At 43.4% G+C, this 21,840-nt stretch overlaps 1 protein-coding gene across 1 annotated transcript; it reads right to left on the reverse strand.

Annotated features, from left to right (window-relative positions):
* Positions 1–3,771: 3,771 nt before the first annotated feature.
* Positions 3,772–5,711, reverse strand: LOC146829036 (uncharacterized). The gene is made up of 3 exons (XM_085606648.1): positions 5,653–5,711; positions 5,468–5,556; positions 3,772–5,377 (listed from the first exon to the last, which is right to left on the reverse strand). Exon 3 carries the CDS (start codon positions 4,786–4,788, stop codon positions 3,817–3,819), a length of 972 nt encoding a protein of 323 aa, XP_085462774.1. The 5' UTR covers positions 4,789–5,377; positions 5,468–5,556; positions 5,653–5,711; the 3' UTR covers positions 3,772–3,816.
* Between the last annotated feature and the right edge of the window lie 16,129 nt (positions 5,712–21,840).

Raw genomic sequence — 21,840 nt, forward strand, 5'->3', positions numbered from 1 at the left:
AATGTAAGGTCTGGACAGGCTGCGTTGGAAATGATTAAAACATACCTGTATGCACACGAGAAGAACGTACCTCTGGGACGGAGATATTTGATTTAGAAGGGAGAGTGGTGCTGTCTCTACAATCGCCACATACTGTAATAACAAAAGGTAGAGGCGTGTCTGAGAAATGGAACAAGGTAATCATCCAGAAACAAGATGCCTGTATATGTATCCTCTACACATAAAAAACATTTAATTGAGGAAGAGGACACTTAAAGGCACGTGGTGATTAATTTCAGGATATAATGTATATCCAACGTACACAGAATAATAAAGTGCTAGTTGTGCCTAGCGCAAAAGCGCAATATATCACAAATATGGTAGGGTTGCACGTGAGTGGCATAAAAATCTAGTTGACCTAATACCCATTTACGAGTAAAGTCAACTTGGTTGTGGGTATTGCCGTATATAATTGTTATAACCTTCTACTAGACCAAGTGACAACAATATCAGGACGTATTTTATGGTGTGACTACTAATTAACTAGCGGTGTTGCCGTGTATTAATATTATGCCACTCGAAATATCCATATGCAAGTAAAGAGACGATCAACTAGGGGTTTGCCGTGTATTATTATTCTACCGCTTACAACATCCAAGTGCAAGCAAAGTTACAAATATTGTCAGGTAGTGTTCAAGATACGGCTACTAAGTTCAAGCGGTGAGCCTAACGGCGGGATGCCGACTTACTTGGAGTCCGTGAATGGACAACTAGTTCCGTCAACGGCTCAGCTGCAACTGACAGCGAGCTCACGCCCGAGCTAACTATATGACGTAATGGGGAGCCGTGGGCGCGCGGCTGCTGGAATGAATCAGCAGAAAGTGGAAAGCCAGGGATGGATTTGAGGGCGGGCTCATACGGAGTGGTTATGAACGGACGGGAACGGTGTTTATTATTAAAAAAGGGAGGAATAGAATGGGTATTATGCAGGAAAACTTTGTCCTTACGGTGTATGATGCCTCAATGTGGTGAATGCGAACGTGCTTCCAAATGCCGGCAGGCATGAGAATTAACATATTTCAGCTTTCTTACATACATCATCTGTTTTGGATACTGCAATGTTGTCAATGCGGATGTGCTGCGAAATTTACTTTTTGCAATTTTCTCAATTGTGGCATCCGTTCCTCACTAGGGATACACAGATTATAAATGACACGATTCAGAAGTCACATGACAATTGTGATGGCAGAAGTCATAATAAGCCCCATATGTATAATACGATGACAGATTTGTTTTTTTGAAAAAGCACATACAAAGAACTAGAGTTGCAGAAATTGTACATGTAAATATCACAGTTTAAGTCAAATACTCGTCACATATCAAAAATGCCAACATGAGGTAAGAAAGCCTTAACATATGTTACGCTGGAAAACATGAATGAAGCATACTTAAGGCAAAATTACTTGATGTATACCCCGTACTACATCTTCAACCAGAACAAGAATAGAGTTTAGAGTTTGCTCATTTGTAAATAAGTCTCCTCATGTTCATTCAGCCCACTGTTGGTGGCATCCAGGAGATGGATCCAACGGCACTCCTTAAAATTGAGAGAAGTGCCCATGTTACCGCCCCTTCTGTGTAATGTAACCTTCTCAAGCACCCACCACTCTAGATCCTGATGTGTGTGTCTTGTGTTCGTGTAGTGTTCTACAAGCGGAGCCCCAAGGGATTTACATTTGATCCTGCTCTGATGTTGTTGGATCCTATTTTTCACTTTTTGGGTAGTTTGGCCTACATATATCAATTTGCACGGACATCTAATTGCATAAATCACGTTTTGACTGTTGCAATTTGAAAAGTGGTTAAGAGAATACGTCTTTCCCAAGTGATCGAAACTGGTTCCAACTTTGGTGTTCGGACAGACCTTGCAGTGACCACATTTGTGATGTCCTTGAATTTGTGGTAGTTGTAGCAAAGATCTTACGTTGGGTGTTGGTGGGGGTTCCAGGTACGAGGATACTACAAACTCCTTAACGTTTTTAGCACGCTTGAACGCAAACATAGGGACTTCAGGATAACCAATGTCAGGGCCCACCAGATTCCAATATTTTCTAATGACTTTGTTGATCTCGTTACTTCTGGTGTTAAATGTGGTAACACAGATTAGTCGCCCAATTTCTTCGTTTTTGGGTTGCACCTCAAGGAGCGTTTCTCTAGGCCTATACCAGGCCCTTTTTCGTGATCTGTTCAGCAGGCCTTTAGGGTATCCTCTCTCCCTCAGTTTGGCAATGAGAATGTCGGTTTCCTTGAAATAGTCACTTCTTCTTGAACAGTTGCGCCTCAACCTTAAAAATTGTCCATACGGAAGGTTATCCCTTAGGTTTCTGGGATGGTGAGAATTATATTGTAACAAGGTGTTGCGGTCTGTAGGCTTCTTGTATAGAGACATCAAAATGCTACCGTCTTCTGCTTGCAAAGTCAGATCTAAAAAAGGTATTGATTCACTGTTGTATGACATGGTGAATTGAATGTTTTGATTTCGTGAGTTCAACCAAGCTGCAAAAGCTATTAGTTGATCTTCTGTCCCAGTCCATAGCATGAGGACGTCGTCTATATATCTCTTCCACGCCGTGATGTTGTCAATGAAAGGATTCAAAGCCGAGTAGATGGTGCTATCCTCGAAATGATCCATATAAAGATTCGCTAAGCTCGGCGCGAATCCGGCTCCCATGGCTACTCCTCTACATTGAAGGTAGAACTCGTTGTAGAAGATAAAGTAGTTTTTTTCCATTGCAATGTGAAGTAGTTTAACAAGGAAGTCTGTTGGAACCCAGTGCGGTCTTGGGCGTGAATCCAGTACGTTACTCATGACTTCTATAGCCTCATGTTGTGGTATGCTGGTGTACAGCGAGCATACATCTAGAGTTGCAAACAGTTGTAAGGAACAGTCAAATGGTTGGCCTTCAAAAATTTGGATGGTATGCATGGTGTCCCTAATGAAAGACCTTGTTTCCAAAACAAACGGTTGTAAAAAACTATCAAGATATTGGTTCAGGGGTTCCAGGATGGAGCCACAGCCAGACACAATAGGTCTTCCGGGGGGTTTTGAAAGGTTTTTGTGGACTTTAGGAATGGTGTATATCGTGGGAATTCTTGGATCAGTTTTATTGAGGAATTTGCTCTCAGATTCCGCGAGGAATCCCTGTTCAACACCGTAAGTTGTTAAATCACGGATGAGCTTTGCAATCTCCCTGGTAGGATCATATGAGATCTTTCTGTAACTGTCGAGACAGCTAAGTTGAGAATTTATCTCTTTTATGTAATCTTCCGTGTCTTGTACGACAACCGCTCCACCCTTGTCTGCAGGCTTGATAACAATCGACCTGTTGTTGTTTAATGTAGACAATGCAGACCTTTCTTCTTTGGTGATATTATGCTTGATGTACTTGGTGTTGTTAAGAATTTCCATTGTTTCAAACATCACTACTTTTTCATACGCCAAGATCTTTTCATTCATTAAGTATGAAGCCGGTGTAAAAGTAGAGGGCGGACGGAATTCCGTTGCAGTAATATTCTTTTTGTAGCTGTCATTTTTTGCAAAGAAGTATTTTAGGCGAATCTTCCTGAAGAATTGTTGCAATTCCAGTTTGATGTTAAAGGAGTTGGGAATGGAGGTGGGAACAAAAGACAAGCCCCTAGACAGGATATCATGTTCTGCTTTGTTCAGAGTGTACTTCGAGATGTTCAATACAGGGTCCTTTTTATTCGTGACAGACACAGCAGTATCCTGATGCACGGTTGGGTCTTCAGTGTTGGAGATGTTATCTGGTATAGAGATTACCACCGATAGGTCTGACGTCTGGTGCGGATCTCCCCGTGATTCTGTTGTGCTTGTGCTTGGAAGCGAACTCGGGAGTTGCCCCGTTGGTTCCCACGTGTTTGATTCCATCGGGGCGGTCGCCCCCAATTCTGATCTCGACTTGTCCAGGAGGGTTCCCCTAAAAAAGCCGAATTGGATGGTCCAAAATTGTCTTGGTATCTGGTGCGTGGTTGGTAAGCTGGACCTTGTTGAAAAGGCTCAGATGGTTGGAAATTAGTGGCCTCTGTGTATGGGCGGGTATCCGAACTTGTACTTGCTCTTTCAGAGTCATTTTCTGAGCCACTCCCGAAGGATGAGTTTGAGAAGGTGGCGAATCTCCGGGAATATTGTCTGTTCCTGTTGGTGTAGTACCCCTGCGAGTCTTGAATGTAGTAGTCGTCACTCGTATAGGGGTATGTTAACTTTTTATCATAGGCTTTAATGTCCTTGGCTAGTTTCTCAAGTTTCTTACTCAATGTGATGGTGTTAAATTCGGAAGTGGCCTTTTCTGCTCTTTCTAGAGCTTCTTTTGCGTTCTTCAAGCTTCTATCCTCCAAGATCTCTTTCTTTAGTTCAGTAATCTCTACGATCAGTTTTTTCGCGTACTCAAGGGCAGTTTCCACCCCAAGTACCATCCAGTGGCGGGAACAGTTGTTTGCCACAAAACTGAACCCTTCACGGAATTTTGGAAGATCAATGAAAATGGCTGGCTCGTTACGGACCTGCAGTCCTTTTGGGATGATGTTGGCTTGCAAATATTTGGTTAAGAGATGTCCATGAAGTCTGGTTCGAATCAATTTCTTCTCCAATCTCTCCAGACGGGACAATTTATCATTCAGAGAGGTGTCTATGGGCGTTAGGCCAGTGCCCAGATAGTCAAATTCAGCTTGTTCTTGAATCAATTTATTTATATAGTCCTCACTGTAGGACAATGTTTCTTTCTCTGACATAGTCTATGTTAGTTATGGGAAAGATCACAATAAATGTGTAAAGACCCTCGCAGGTGAAACCTGCACTGGATAACCATTAACGATAATGGGGCAACCCAGTAACCCTCAGAACCTGGGTGTGATAGTATGTGCAAAAACAATGGTTCTGTCGGAGTATAGACGGACTAACTTAATAGGTGCTGAATACACTTTTGATTATCAAGGACACACACAAACCCAAAGAAACAGGACAGAATCCAAGTCACTTGATAGAATGATATTAATTGATGTATCGAGAGCACCAAAATATTTACAGAGTAAACCAACCGAAAAACACAATTATAGTGAAACAATTAGTGAAACAGTGATACTTTGCACAAAACACATCACATATAACGAATATGTACAATGGACAATACATAAAAATAATCAACAAACAAGGTCCTATTTACAATACATAAGCCACTTAAGGGTTCAAATTTCCTTGTTGTCTGAGTGGATTTGCATGTGACGCATAGGACATGTAACGTCGACGTTTCGACCCTAGGATAATTGTGCCAATTACTACGCATCAAGGTGGGTCTTCATCAGGACAGACGAGGTTGGAGACCTGTAAACGCAAGGGGTATGGTGTCAGGGCAGTGTGTGCGTTACATGTAATGGAAATAATTAATTTCCCAATTACGATCAATTGTCTCACCTGGGGAACCGACTTAGTTATGAGGAAAATGATTCCTGTTGTCGCTAATGCAGATGGCCAACATCAAATGTGGAAATAATATTTGATTCCTGCAAGAGATTAGAGAGGAGGGACTAATGTAAGGTCTGGACAGGCTGCGTTGGAAATGATTAAAACATACCTGTATGCACACGAGAAGAACGTACCTCTGGGACGGAGATATTTGATTTAGAAGGGAGAGTGGTGCTGTCTCTACAATCGCCACATACTGTAATAACAAAAGGTAGAGGCGTGTCTGAGAAATGGAACAAGGTAATCATCCAGAAACAAGATGCCTGTATATGTATCCTCTACACATAAAAAACATTTAATTGAGGAAGAGGACACTTAAAGGCACGTGGTGATTAATTTCAGGATATAATGTATATCCAACGTACACAGAATAATAAAGTGCTAGTTGTGCCTAGCGCAAAAGCGCAATATATCACAAATATGGTAGGGTTGCACGTGAGTGGCATAAAAATCTAGTTGACCTAATACCCATTTACGAGTAAAGTCAACTTGGTTGTGGGTATTGCCGTATATAATTGTTATAACCTTCTACTAGACCAAGTGACAACAATATCAGGACGTATTTTATGGTGTGACTACTAATTAACTAGCGGTGTTGCCGTGTATTAATATTATGCCACTCGAAACATCCATATGCAAGTAAAGAGACGATCAACTAGGGGTTTGCCGTGTATTATTATTCTACCGCTTACAACATCCAAGTGCAAGCAAAGTTACAAATATTGTCAGGTAGTGTTCAAGATACGGCTACTAAGTTCAAGCGGTGAGCCTAACGGCGGGATGCCGACTTACTTGGAGTCCGTGAATGGACAACTAGTTCCGTCAACGGCTCAGCTGCAACTGACAGCGAGCTCACGCCCGAGCTAACTATATGACGTAATGGGGAGCCGTGGGCGCGCGGCTGCTGGAATGAATCAGCAGAAAGTGGAAAGCCAGGGATGGATTTGAGGGCGGGCTCATACGGAGTGGTTATGAACGGACGGGAACGGTGTTTATTATTAAAAAAGGGAGGAATAGAATGGGTATTATGCAGGAAAACTTTGTCCTTACGGTGTATGATGCCTCAATGTGGTGAATGCGAACGTGCTTCCAAATGCCGGCAGGCATGAGAATTAACATATTTCAGCTTTCTTACATACATCATCTGTTTTGGATACTGCAATGTTGTCAATGCGGATGTGCTGCGAAATTTACTTTTTGCAATTTTCTCAATTGTGGCATCCGTTCCTCACTAGGGATACACAGATTATAAATGACACGATTCAGAAGTCACATGACAATTGTGATGGCAGAAGTCATAATAAGCCCCATATGTATAATACGATGACAGATTTGTTTTTTTGAAAAAGCACATACAAAGAACTAGAGTTGCAGAAATTGTACATGTAAATATCACAGTTTAAGTCAAATACTCGTCACATATCAAAAATGCCAACATGAGGTAAGAAAGCCTTAACATATGTTACGCTGGAAAACATGAATGAAGCATACTTAAGGCAAAATTACTTGATGTATACCCCGTACTACATCTTCAACCAGAACAAGAATAGAGTTTAGAGTTTGCTCATTTGTAAATAAGTCTCCTCATGTTCATTCAGCCCACTGTTGGTGGCATCCAGGAGATGGATCCAACGGCACTCCTTAAAATTGAGAGAAGTGCCCATGTTACCGCCCCTTCTGTGTAATGTAACCTTCTCAAGCACCCACCACTCTAGATCCTGATGTGTGTGTCTTGTGTTCGTGTAGTGTTCTACAAGCGGAGCCCCAAGGGATTTACATTTGATCCTGCTCTGATGTTGTTGGATCCTATTTTTCACTTTTTGGGTAGTTTGGCCTACATATATCAATTTGCACGGACATCTAATTGCATAAATCACGTTTTGACTGTTGCAATTTGAAAAGTGGTTAAGAGAATACGTCTTTCCCAAGTGATCGAAACTGGTTCCAACTTTGGTGTTCGGACAGACCTTGCAGTGACCACATTTGTGATGTCCTTGAATTTGTGGTAGTTGTAGCAAAGATCTTACGTTGGGTGTTGGTGGGGGTTCCAGGTACGAGGATACTACAAACTCCTTAACGTTTTTAGCACGCTTGAACGCAAACATAGGGACTTCAGGATAACCAATGTCAGGGCCCACCAGATTCCAATATTATGTCTCGACAGTTACAGAAAGATCACATATGATCCTACCAGGGAGATTGCAAAGCTCATCCGTGATTTAACAACTTACGGTGTTGAACAGGGATTCCTCGCGGAATCTGAGAGCAAATTCCTCAATAAAACTGATCCAAGAATTCCCACGATATACACCATTCCTAAAGTCCACAAAAACCTTTCAAAACCCCCCGGAAGACCTATTGTGTCTGGCTGTGGCTCCATCCTGGAACCCCTGAACCAATATCTTGATAGTTTTTTACAACCGTTTGTTTTGGAAACAAGGTCTTTCATTAGGGACACCATGCATACCATCCAAATTTTTGAAGGCCAACCATTTGACTGTTCCTTACAACTGTTTGCAACTCTAGATGTATGCTCGCTGTACACCAGCATACCACAACATGAGGCTATAGAAGTCATGAGTAACGTACTGGATTCACGCCCAAGACCGCACTGGGTTCCAACAGACTTCCTTGTTAAACTACTTCACATTGCAATGGAAAAAAACTACTTTATCTTCTACAACGAGTTCTACCTTCAATGTAGAGGAGTAGCCATGGGAGCCGGATTCGCGCCGAGCTTAGCGAATCTTTATATGGATCATTTCGAGGATAGCACCATCTACTCGGCTTTGAATCCTTTCATTGACAACATCACGGCGTGGAAGAGATATATAGACGACGTCCTCATGCTATGGACTGGGACAGAAGATCAACTAATAGCTTTTGCAGCTTGGTTGAACTCACGAAATCAAAACATTCAATTCACCATGTCATACAACAGTGAATCAATACCTTTTTTAGATCTGACTTTGCAAGCAGAAGACGGTAGCATTTTGATGTCTCTATACAAGAAGCCTACAGACCGCAACACCTTGTTACAATATAATTCTCACCATCCCAGAAACCTAAGGGATAACCTTCCGTATGGACAATTTTTAAGGTTGAGGCGCAACTGTTCAAGAAGAAGTGACTATTTCAAGGAAACCGACATTCTCATTGCCAAACTGAGGGAGAGAGGATACCCTAAAGGCCTGCTGAACAGATCACGAAAAAGGGCCTGGTATAGGCCTAGAGAAACGCTCCTTGAGGTGCAACCCAAAAACGAAGAAATTGGGCGACTAATCTGTGTTACCACATTTAACACCAGAAGTAACGAGATCAACAAAGTCATTAGAAAATATTGGAATCTGGTGGGCCCTGACATTGGTTATCCTGAAGTCCCTATGTTTGCGTTCAAGCGTGCTAAAAACGTTAAGGAGTTTGTAGTATCCTCGTACCTGGAACCCCCACCAACACCCAACGTAAGATCTTTGCTACAACTACCACAAATTCAAGGACATCACAAATGTGGTCACTGCAAGGTCTGTCCGAACACCAAAGTTGGAACCAGTTTCGATCACTTGGGAAAGACGTATTCTCTTAACCACTTTTCAAATTGCAACAGTCAAAACGTGATTTATGCAATTAGATGTCCGTGCAAATTGATATATGTAGGCCAAACTACCCAAAAAGTGAAAAATAGGATCCAACAACATCAGAGCAGGATCAAATGTAAATCCCTTGGGGCTTCGCTTGTAGAACACTACACGAACACAAGACACACACATCAGGATCTAGAGTGGTGGGTGCTTGAGAAGGTTACATTACACAGAAGGGGCGGTAACATGGGCACTTCTCTCAATTTTAAGGAGTGCCGTTGGATCCATCTCCTGGATGCCACCAACAGTGGGCTGAATGAACATGAGAAGACTTATTTACAAATGAGCAAACTCTAAACTCTATTCTTGTTCTGGTTGAAGATGTAGTACGGGGTATACATCAAGTAATTTTGCCTTAAGTATGCTTCATTCATGTTTTCCAGCGTAACATATGTTAAGGCTTTCTTACCTCATGTTGGCATTTTTGATATGTGACGAGTATTTGACTTAAACTGTGATATTTACATGTACAATTTCTGCAACTCTAGTTCTTTGTATGTGCTTTTTCAAAAAAACAATCTGTCATCGTATTATACATATGGGGCTTATTATGACTTCTGCCATCACAATTGTCATGTGACTTCTGAATCGTGTCATTTATAATCTGTGTATCCCTAGTGAGGAACGGATGCCACAATTGAGAAAATTGCAAAAAGTAAATTTCGCAGCACATCCGCATTGACAACATTGCAGTATCCAAAACAGATGATGTATGTAAGAAAGCTGAAATATGTTAATTCTCATGCCTGCCGGCATTTGGAAGCACGTTCGCATTCACCACATTGAGGCATCATACACCGTAAGGACAAAGTTTTCCTGCATAATACCCATTCTATTCCTCCCTTTTTTAATAATAAACACCGTTCCCGTCCGTTCATAACCACTCCGTATGAGCCCGCCCTCAAATCCATCCCTGGCTTTCCACTTTCTGCTGATTCATTCCAGCAGCCGCGCGCCCACGGCTCCCCATTACGTCATATAGTTAGCTCGGGCGTGAGCTCGCTGTCAGTTGCAGCTGAGCCGTTGACGGAACTAGTTGTCCATTCACGGACTCCAAGTAAGTCGGCATCCCGCCGTTAGGCTCACCGCTTGAACTTAGTAGCCGTATCTTGAACACTACCTGACAATATTTGTAACTTTGCTTGCACTTGGATGTTGTAAGCGGTAGAATAATAATACACGGCAAACCCCTAGTTGATCGTCTCTTTACTTGCATATGGATGTTTCGAGTGGCATAATATTAATACACGGCAACACCGCTAGTTAATTAGTAGTCACACCATAAAATACGTCCTGATATTGTTGTCACTTGGTCTAGTAGAAGGTTATAACAATTATATACGGCAATACCCACAACCAAGTTGACTTTACTCGTAAATGGGTATTAGGTCAACTAGATTTTTATGCCACTCACGTGCAACCCTACCATATTTGTGATATATTGCGCTTTTGCGCTAGGCACAACTAGCACTTTATTATTCTGTGTACGTTGGATATACATTATATCCTGAAATTAATCACCACGTGCCTTTAAGTGTCCTCTTCCTCAATTAAATGTTTTTTATGTGTAGAGGATACATATACAGGCATCTTGTTTCTGGATGATTACCTTGTTCCATTTCTCAGACACGCCTCTACCTTTTGTTATTACAGTATGTGGCGATTGTAGAGACAGCACCACTCTCCCTTCTAAATCAAATATCTCCGTCCCAGAGGTACGTTCTTCTCGTGTGCATACAGGTATGTTTTAATCATTTCCAACGCAGCCTGTCCAGACCTTACATTAGTCCCTCCTCTCTAATCTCTTGCAGGAATCAAATATTATTTCCACATTTGATGTTGGCCATCTGCATTAGCGACAACAGGAATCATTTTCCTCATAACTAAGTCGGTTCCCCAGGTGAGACAATTGATCGTAATTGGGAAATTAATTATTTCCATTACATGTAACGCACACACTGCCCTGACACCATACCCCTTGCGTTTACAGGTCTCCAACCTCGTCTGTCCTGATGAAGACCCACCTTGATGCGTAGTAATTGGCACAATTATCCTAGGGTCGAAACGTCGACGTTACATGTCCTATGCGTCACATGCAAATCCACTCAGACAACAAGGAAATTTGAACCCTTAAGTGGCTTATGTATTGTAAATAGGACCTTGTTTGTTGATTATTTTTATGTATTGTCCATTGTACATATTCGTTATATGTGATGTGTTTTGTGCAAAGTATCACTGTTTCACTAATTGTTTCACTATAATTGTGTTTTTCGGTTGGTTTACTCTGTAAATATTTTGGTGCTCTCGATACATCAATTAATATCATTCTATCAAGTGACTTGGATTCTGTCCTGTTTCTTTGGGTTTGTGTGTGTCCTTGATAATCAAAAGTGTATTCAGCACCTATTAAGTTAGTCCGTCTATACTCCGACAGAACCATTGTTTTTGCACATAATTTTAATTGAGAGGCGGTCACACAAGACACTGCATATGTCAAATCAGTCCAGAGCCAGTTGCTCAGAGCCAGGCGTAAGTCTTGGGATAACGTGACAGGTGCTCAGGTAAGGCGCCTCAATACCTTCAGCTTGGGTATGTGCTAGATAGAACTGTGAGGGGACTCCAATGGTACTTTGCATTTATTTGATCAAGGTGAGTGTTAAGCAAGCAGTTTGAGCATCAGTAGGTTGGGTGGGCACGTCCGCTTCCGGCGTAGTATCTTTTGACTCCTGATGTGACTCCTTGAGTCTATAGTCCTGCTTGCGGTAGACAAGGGCATTATTATTATGGCAGGCAAGGCGGGTCCTGACAGGTGCTTTTGCAGTCATTCCTTTAGCAGGGGCAGCAGACACAGCATTCTGGGCGGGCTTGGCAGCAGAGTGCACCATGCAGGTGGGATGAGGGGAATCCCAAGGTTTTATAGGTACAGGGGAGTGGCCGGATTGAGAGATTAAGTGTATTATGTACAGGCAAACTTTAAGTTGTCCGAAGGCACCCTGTGAGGCACCTGTGGTGACGGGGTGCAGTGTTTTGTGCAACTAGGTGCAAGCTCCAGTAGTTGTATAATATGATGTGCAGCTCTCACTAAAGGGGCTAGCAACTGAGCATATCTTTATTTTGCCAGGATCCAAGGTCTGGGCTAGGGCCGTCCATGCATCCTGAGTGTGGCGTGACGGGCGGAATCCAATAAATGGAAGCATGGGTTTTCCACCTCGGAATTACTGGGGGGATGTTCTCCCCTCCAATCTTTTTGGTCATACACTAGGGGAGGCATGCGTTGACTTTCCTGGAAACTAAGGCACTGCGGTAAGATTTGAAGCCCTCCATGCGTAAGATGAGCAGCTAATTGGGGAGCGTATGAGTTATAGGGGCAGGGATAACCCCTTGTTTAGTATGGCGAGGAGCCCGGCCAGGGGAGGCAAGGAATCCTTGTGCAGGAAAGTTAACAGTGCCATGCGTAAAACTCACTGAACAAAGGTGGTTTAGCTTCATCAGGCAGGGGTTTTAGCAGGCCAAGTACACAGGGCGTTTTGATTATGAGGGGTTCACCTGTCCAGAGTGAACAGGGACCTGTACCGGGAAGAGGCCTGTGAATCAGGAGAATATAGGTAAAGATGCCTACCTTGGTGGGAGGCCCTGCGGTGACAGTGGCCACACCTAGTGCTGTGGCAAAGTTTCAGGGCAATCCAGAGGCTGTAAGGTACAGAAGGGTACCCTCTGCAGGAGCACAGTAAGGGTGCTAAAGCCAAATATCCCCAGGGAGGTCCTTGCGTTGGACCCTGGAGGAGCGATGGCGCCCCGTTAGTCCTACGGGCGGTTGTGGACCTGAGCAACTGGGGGTTGCCTCAACACTCCACCCCCTTTATCTGGGGGGGCGTGAGTAAGGGGGTGGACTGGTGGTCTACCGGTAGGAGGGGCTATCCCCTCCCCCAAATCTAACAAACACCAGTTGGCTAGGGCCACGGTGAATTTTGGCTCATCAGGTGATCAAGCGGCGAGGGGCTGCCTGCCCTTAGGATCGCCCGTAAGATAACCCACCATGTTGGCATATTTGTTATGCAAATAAACCTGCAGCAATTTTCTCCACTAAGAATGTGTCTTGTCTGATTATTTCTCTAAGATATTGCTGTGGGAGGGATGGGGAGTGGTGCCGATATTGGCACTAAGATCAGTCCACGTGATAATCATGCTTATGCACTGGAGAAATCTTTTGTGACAAGGACTGAGACATCCAGGCTTTGTGGATGAAGGGGCACAAAATGTGCACCCTACTTTGGATGAATGTGACTACACTCAGCTCACTGGGCTTTAGAGGACTGACAATATGTTATGCGGATTTATAAAGCACATTGCTGTCCCAAGAACGGGGCTTTCCAACGCTAGACCTCGAAGGTGGAAAAGCTGGAGCTATCTGCCTATATGAGAAAAAAAGACAGGCATTAAGGTGGAATAAAGCCATGTCTTCAGGGAGTTACTGAAGTGCAAATGGTTCTCAGTGTTCATGATGGAAAGAGGTAGAGAATTCCAAAGAACAGGAGCCTGGGCACAATAGGAGCTGCCTCAGCTCTCCTGACTCAAGGGACAGTGGCCAAATTGAGATCGGCTGAGCGTAGGAGGCGGGAGGGTCTGTTGCGAGATAAGAGATTGGACAAAATGGGGGCCCCCTGGGAGTACAGGATCTTTGAACCACACACGAGGTCTTAAAGTGTATGGGCTTTTCTAATAGAAGCCAATACAGTTTGTAGAGAAGATCAGAAACTGAGCAGAACTTCGGGAGGGAAAAAGCAGCCTGGGTGAAGCATTTTGAACAAGCTGGAGTCTTTTCATGACTGACTTGTTGGTGTCTAGGTACAATATGTTACAGTAGTCTATCCTAGACACAAATACTGCCTTAATGATAGTTTGACTGGTGCTAGAGTATAAAAAGGCCAAGAATGTGTTTGAGGCTTCCCAGAAACCCTAAACAAGTGCCTGCTAAAAATATAGCAAGGGCCTCAAAGGCCAGGGTGCTGTCCATGACAGCTCCTAGATTTTGAATGGAGGACTTGGATATGCGGGTATGCCCAAGGGAAAGGGGCCACCGGTGGTCACCCCAAAAATGGGTGTCTTTTCTCAGTAGAAGGACTTCAGTTTTATTTTCATTCACACAGAGGCAGTTGGTGTTTATCCATTCTGCAACTGCCAGCAGGCCTCTATGGAAATTAGACCACTTGAGCGTTGGGTTTTCTGAAAAGGAGAGCACAAGCTGAGTATCGTCAGCATGGGATAGCAGAGCAATCCCTGGGGATTTGATAGCCTGTATCAATGGTTGGATGTAAGCATTGACGGGGGGGGGTCAGTGAAGAGCCCTGAGGGACGCCATGGGGTTCAGTTTGCGAATGATAGCTGTGGGTGGATGAAATTACTTGGAAGGAGCATTCAGATAGGAAAGATCCAAACCAGGACAATGCTACCCCACCTATATCAATGATTTGTAATGCTGCAGTACGTTTTTGCGTCAATGCAGAAGATCGGCCTTTGTCCAGGGCACTACGGAGTTGCTCGGTGAGTGCGAGAATTGCATATTCCGTACTGTATCCTGGCCTGGAACCTTTGTGGGAAATGTCCAAGATGTCATTGTCCTCCAGGAGCAAAGTCAGAATGCCATTAACATGTTTCTCTGTTACCTTTGCAAGGAAAGGGAGGAGAGAAATGGGACAGAGATTTTGGGGTTTGGAGGCATCCATGGAAGGTTTCTTCAGGAGGGGAATGACCTTGGCGTGCTTCCAAGGTCTGGGCATGTGAGCTCATGACAAGGAGAGATTAATCATTTTAAGCAAAGTGGGAGGAGGCGGTCATGAAATTTGAGGAACAGATCAGGTTTGAGTGGATCTGCAGATGAGCCAGATTTTTCTTGCCTACAAAGGGTGAGCAGCTCAGGCAGACACAAAGGACGAAGCAAATTGAGTGCCAGCGTAAGGCTGCTAACACATGGCAATGCAGTGGTGCCTGGCCTTGCCTCGGGAACGTCCGAGGAGAAGTGTCAGTAGATACACTCTATTTTGTCACTAAGGTATTCTGCTATCTTCGTACAATGCGCACTAGAAGTGTTGATGGGTTCAGCAGAAAGTGTTGGTTTAATATGGCTATTCATTAGGTTAAATATTTCCTTGGCGGGATTCTTATTGTTCCTAATTTTACTAGCAAAACCTGTCTTTGCTTTCAAAATCATCTTATAATAGAATGTAATGGCTGCTCTATACTGATTTTCTTTTGGAGCATCATAAGCTTCCCCATGAACATTCTAGGACCTTGCAGTGCTTTTTTGCCACAAGTAAGGGCCTCAGTGAACCACAGAGCGGCTTTTCTGCTGGCAGTCTGTCTAGCTGGAATGAAAACATCTAAGAGTGCAGTAAGCCAGGATTGCAGAGTGTTGTTAGCTGCCTCTGCATTCAAAAGAGACTGAGACTGGTTAGCCTGAATGAAAACCGCAAATTTAATGGGGGTAGAGTTTATGCCAAGGGTGCTTTTTAGTCCAGTTTGAGGTGATTGTCAGTGTTTGGCAGGGCAGGCAGAGAGTCAGGGGGATCATAAAATGATCTGCCCATGGCATAGGAAGGGATATTGCAGCACAGAGGGTGCTGAGGTTAGAAAAAACAGGATCTAAGATGTGACCAACAGAGTACATGGCACCAGGAACCATTGGGTAAGTTGGAGAGCGGCAAGGTCATCTATAAAACGCACAGTCTCACGTTCATGGGTAGCATCTAAGTGAAGATTGAGGTCTCCCAGAACTTTAAAGTTGGCTGATTTGATAATCAGTTTGGCGATAAATTTGTCAGTGCCACCCTACAGACTTTGGAGGGGCTGGGTAGGCGATAAATGAGAAGTCCTGAAAGAGTAAAATTGCAGTTCAGGGAAATTTTAAAGAAACCACTTTCTCTGTCTGGCATTGTGCAATGGGGTAGGCAATAAACATATCCATCTCGATAAATCATGGCAATGCCACCACCTCTGTTGCTAGTTCTGTTAATATTCTTCAGCTGGTGCCCGGGAGGGAGCGCTAAGGCAGGTTCTGCTACCGTAAACTGCCTAAGCCAGGTTTCAGTAAGAAACAAGACATCTAGGGCATTGTCCTGAATAAAGTTGAAGACATTGGCATGGTGTTTGATTAGGGGGCAACAATTAATGCTATAAAGCCTAAACTCCGTAAACTTAGGTGAAGTCTGTGACGTCATCTTTGTAATAGTTGTAGATAGACTGTGTGCAAAACTGCAAGTCTTGAAACTTCGAGGCAACTCATCTGAGGCCCACTTGTGCTTACTACAGCACTGAAGGTAGGCTCTAAGAGCGGCGTGCTTTTCAGTAGAATATACTAGCCTATGAGAAAAGAGAGAGACAGGGTGCCTGGCCCCTGGCACCGTCCAAACACAGGCGGGCGCAGACGGGCTTGCGTTTGGCACACCAGCAGCGCGTGTGCTGCCCACCTTCAATGAGCGTTCACGGTGCAGCCTCCATTAAATGCCGGGGGAGCTCTGACAGGCTCCTCTCAGGTTCGCCCATGATTGGGTTGCTCCAAGACCAATCAGGACATGGCAGCGGGTGTCAATGCCGCCAATAGTAACCAGAACGGGAAATGTTGATACAGGAGGTGCAAGGTACAAACAACAATTATTAAATCTGTGTGCAACGTACAAGATTTAAAAGGAAATTGTGCAAATACTGAGGCCAAGCACAAGTAGTAGCAGTGAACTGATTCCAGCAGCAACACAGACTTTTCTACCTATCACATGCTAGGAAGAGTTACCTACCTGCCTCTTCTGTATATTTAAATTGGTCTGTCAGTCCCCTACAACTTAGCCCTTTTTCTAAGCATGCGTACCATGGATCTCGCGAGTGTGTATAACTGTTTAGTGGGTGTAGAGAATGTGTGTTTGGAACATTTGTGATAGAGGTGGCCATTTACCAATCCCCATATATCGTGACATACTGTTGCACGCCGACTATGCGGCACTGGACACCGTTGGTCCCGAATGAAAGAGAAATGCAACGCATTGGCATGACAGTGTGATAAAGTGGGGCTAATTTAAGTACTCGCTGCATTATCGGTAGTAGTACTAGACACATTCAAAAATGTAAACATTGATGTCTGGGGACCCTTGTTCATACGAGGCATAGAAATGTAACTACAAACGGGGTTGATAACCCCTGATTCAATTGAGGACACAAACTTTAAGAGGAGTGCTCATCATGGCAAGGCATTGGTGAAGTTGCCCAACAAGGAAAGATTCCTGTTTTTACCTGGAGGATCCACAAAGAAAAGAAAGTTTGCTAGTCAACCTCTAGCATCGGGACCTACCAACTTATAAAATATCTGTCTGTACCCCTACAGCATATGAATTGAGAAGGTCCTAAAGAAGGTGGTCAAGATAAGGCTTATTCCACCGAAATGCGCATCAACCTAGTCATATGCGCTCAGCCCATGATATGGTCATGGAGATCTCAAATACTGCTGTCCCCTTCTGACCAGGATGTATATGTGGTCCAGGCCTGATTGTTAGTGCGTATGGAATGAGTGAGAATGACTGTGGATATAGCCAAGTGATTTGATTTGCTTTTATGTATTTAGGGGTGCACTGCATATTAATGTTTTGGATTGCTTAATATAATATGTTAATCGTCTTTTTGGATTAATGAAATGTAGAAAAAAGAGCAATGTGAAAAAAAGAATTTGTAACAATATGTATGTTTTTAGGAACATTATTTTTTATTCACTTTTTGCTATTATTGATAAAAAAAGTACAACATATTTACCATTACCAATAATATATATATTTTTTATAAAATGTGGGTGTTGAGTAGATAATGTCTCATAATAAAAGAATTGTTTTCTAAGATGAGCCCGTAGGAGCAGTTTAACCCTATTGTCAAAGAAATAGAGGTCAAGTGAGAGGTTGTACAATAGTATTTGTGCTGTGGTTGTTTCCCCTTTTCTCCCAGAGCTTATGTATCTTTAGAGGGGGCCCCTTCTATTGAGCAAGTAGCAGTGAACTGATTCCAGCAGAAACACAGACTTTTCTACCTATCGCCTGCTAGGAAGAGTTACCTACCTGCCTCTTCTGTATATTTAAATTGGTCTGTCAGTCCCCTGCAATTGGGCCCTTCTTCTATGCATGTGGACCATGGATCTCACGAGTGTGCATAACTGTCTAGGGGGTGTAGAGGATGTGTGTTTGAAACTTTTGTGATAGAGGTTGCCATTTACCAATCCCCATATATCTTGACATCCTGGTAAAGGCTTTTTACAAACTATACTTCTGCAATATTTTCTAGCCACGCTTGTGTTGCTCGATATGAATTTACCTTGAAAAATGAAAAGAAAAGGGGTGTTTGGCAAAACAGGAACAAGTTGGTTTAATTAAAAGCAGCGTCCAGAAAAGGACTGACAAAGTAGCATCTGAAGAAAGTCTTTCGTTGTGCAGAGGTTTTGGCTGACCATTTATACATTTGTGAGGTACAATAAACCAATCTAGCATTCTTGGTTTAGTCCTAAACAAGAAGTACAATTGTCTGATAAGGGGGACACAGGTGTCTCTCGAACTCAGGAAGAGCTAGTGTGGGCCAGTATGTATGTGTCCAGATGTCCGTTGTGGGAAGTGTGTGATCACTATGGGCCTCATGTAGGTAGCATACCAGTTACCACTTCTAAAATACCGAACGATACCGAATCGGTATTTTAGAAGTGGTAACTGGTATGTAGGTAATGAGTCGGTATTTTTTACCGAATCGTTACTAGTCGGTAATTACCGAATCGGTATTTACCGATTCGGTAATGAGGCATACCTTCCCATTGATGGGAAGGTATGCCTCATTACCGAATCGGTAAATACCGATTCGGTAATGGGGGGAACACATACAAGGGTGGCAGGGTGTCACATTGACACCCTGTTGCACCCCTGATTCGGCCATGTGTGCACATGTGGCACACATACATGCCCTAAGGGCATGTATGTATGCCACATTGCACACTGCTACGCGCGTAAAAATGCATTTACACATACATTCATTATTTACCACCAACTATAAGTTGGTGGTAAATACCGACTCATAAACACACACACACACTCCCCCTACATCTCGATTTTGCTTTCGGAATTTACCGAATCGGTAAAATTACCGATTCGGAAAAGTTACCGATTCGGTAACATTACCGATTCGGTATTATTACCGAATCGGTAATTTTACCGATTCGGTAAATTCCGAAAGCAAAATATGTCCCCCTACATACCAATGGCCAAAATACCGGTCGGTAACGGTATAATTACCGAAAATCGGCCGTTACCGACCGGTATTTGGCTACCTACATGAGGCCCTATGTGTGGTGTGTATGCTGTGTCCTGATTGGCAGAGTGTTCCTGACTTTATGCAGTATTTTGGAAATTTTCGCCATTGGCCAAATGTGTTTTTTGGGGCAAATGTCCTCTGATCTGTTTGTGGTGTCTGTGGTTTTGATCATGGTGTTTCCTGGGTGCACACATGTCTTAGAGCTAAGTGTAACCCCATCTATGACCTGTCAATGGGTAGGCTCGGGTTTGAGTCGCATGGCCTGTCTGACCACGTATCTCCGACTAGGGGTTGATGGAGGACACCTTGGGGGAATCCGACAGGAATGAAAAGAGTTTGTTAAAATATGCACAATTAATATGGGGAGAATTTATATCATTTTTACTGACACCCTCAGTATTGTGCGTACAGTTGTCATAGCGGACTTCGGGGGCGGTGATTGCTTCAGTATATACACTGTGCTTTGGCACCCCCTCCATGAGCGTTCTGCAGAGCGTTCTAAAAAGGTACCAGATGAAAAGGTCCAGCCCTGGATTTGGGTATAAAGTTAGTGAGAATCTTCCCTATTGTCTCCGATATGATTCTAGCCAACATTAAAGGTGAGGCAGTTTGCTTGAAAGTGTGCCAATGCCTGGCGGTGGTGGCAGACATGGATAGGGAGCAACAGCTACCAATCATTATTGCGGATGTGTATACATCCTTGGGTCACAATAGTTTAGGGATCCAACCATTTACACAGGCACAAGGTAAATCTCCTCCTGGAAACGAGGATCGTCTAGTCTTTCCTAAAACCACTTGGAATAGAAATGTGCGGCAGCAACAACAGAAGCCTGGTTCTTGTGCTGGTTTGCCTCCACTTGACTCTTCTGAACGTAGAAATGATTTACGTGACTGCTCTAAAACTAAGACATTCAAGGGCTTTCAGGTTCCTGATCCTCGTTCTCCTCGTTCTGTTCAGGAGCGTTAGGTTTTTCTTCTCCAGAATGTTTTTGGACAGCAGTACAGTTGGCAATTCTAAAGGAACGCTCTCTGGCTCAGGGAAAATGCATTTTCTTGGTCCCGCTGGTGCCCCCTTTAGAAGCTGTCATGAAGGCGAGTGTGCTGAATTCTAAAGCTCTGCATCCTCGTTGGATACAATGGGCTAGTTCATTGACGTTGGCTGATGTCAACACTATCTTTGATCTTTCTTTGTAAACACTGGAGTTTTTACAATATGAACATGTTCATCCTCCTCATTTATCATTACTCCCTCTTGATCAGTATAAATGTATAATTTACACTGATGGGTATGCACAGTCAGCCATTGGTTCTAGTATGCTTATTTCGCGGCCTGCGCAATAGTGCCGGGCGGGATAGTGGACAGTGTGTTTAAATCCTCCTTGGTTCACACACAATCCCTTGGAGATTGTACGTCACAGTTGGCCGAATTACGTGCTTTGGTCTTGGCTCTTGAGTTTGCTGATCCCAAAGTGCCTACACTTGTGGTGTGTGATTCCTTTTACTATGTGCAATCCTTTAATGAAAATGTATTGTTTTGGAAACAAAATGATTTTCTTGATTCTAAAAGTATCACAATAAAGCATATAATGCATTGGGTCTGAGTGGTGGCTCTTAAGGAATGCTTGCCACTCATACATGTTATCCATACCTTGAGCCATCAGCATGTGGGAGCACACACTGTTGGTAATTCTATGGCTGATGAGGCAGCCAAATCTACAGTTGCCACTTTCTCTGTAGCAGCAGTTACTAGGTCGATGACTAAAATTGATTATATTTTAGCGGCTATTGCCACAACAAAGGAGGGAACAAAGTTTCCCCAGGGATTCCCTTCTCGTTACACCTATAATTTAACACCTGATCAGGTTCCATTTGTGACTATACCATCAGTTGGAGATCGGTTGATTCCCAACGAGGACCGCAGACTCTCTTTGATTGTGGCTGCTTATGAAGGCATGGCTTCTGCACATGCCAGTGTGACAGCGGCAGTTTCGCTTTTACAGCAACGTTTTTGGCGGCGTGGCTTATTTTTATTATTTATTTTTTTTATTGAGTTTTATATAGTGCAAACGTAACCCGGTATCAGGCATCAGAGTGCTTTACATAGCACCAGTTGCGTTACATGAGGAAACATTAATTTTTGTTAGGTGCGGGGAGATTAAGTGATTTGCCCAGAATCCCAGGATGTTCAGCATCATTGACACGACTCAAACCCGGTTCCCCAGATTCAAGCTTGACCGGCTTAGCCGTTAGGCCTACTCCTCTCCCCATATCTTATATCAGTAAATGCGCAAATATGTTCTTTCCTGTGACATCTGTCAACAGATTAAACCTTCTACAATTTCGCGACCACCACATACTAAACTT

The sequence above is a fragment of the Triturus cristatus genome, chromosome 5_2 (assembly GCF_964204655.1).
Source record: "Triturus cristatus chromosome 5_2, aTriCri1.1, whole genome shotgun sequence".
Lineage (NCBI taxonomy): Eukaryota > Metazoa > Chordata > Amphibia > Caudata > Salamandridae > Triturus > Triturus cristatus.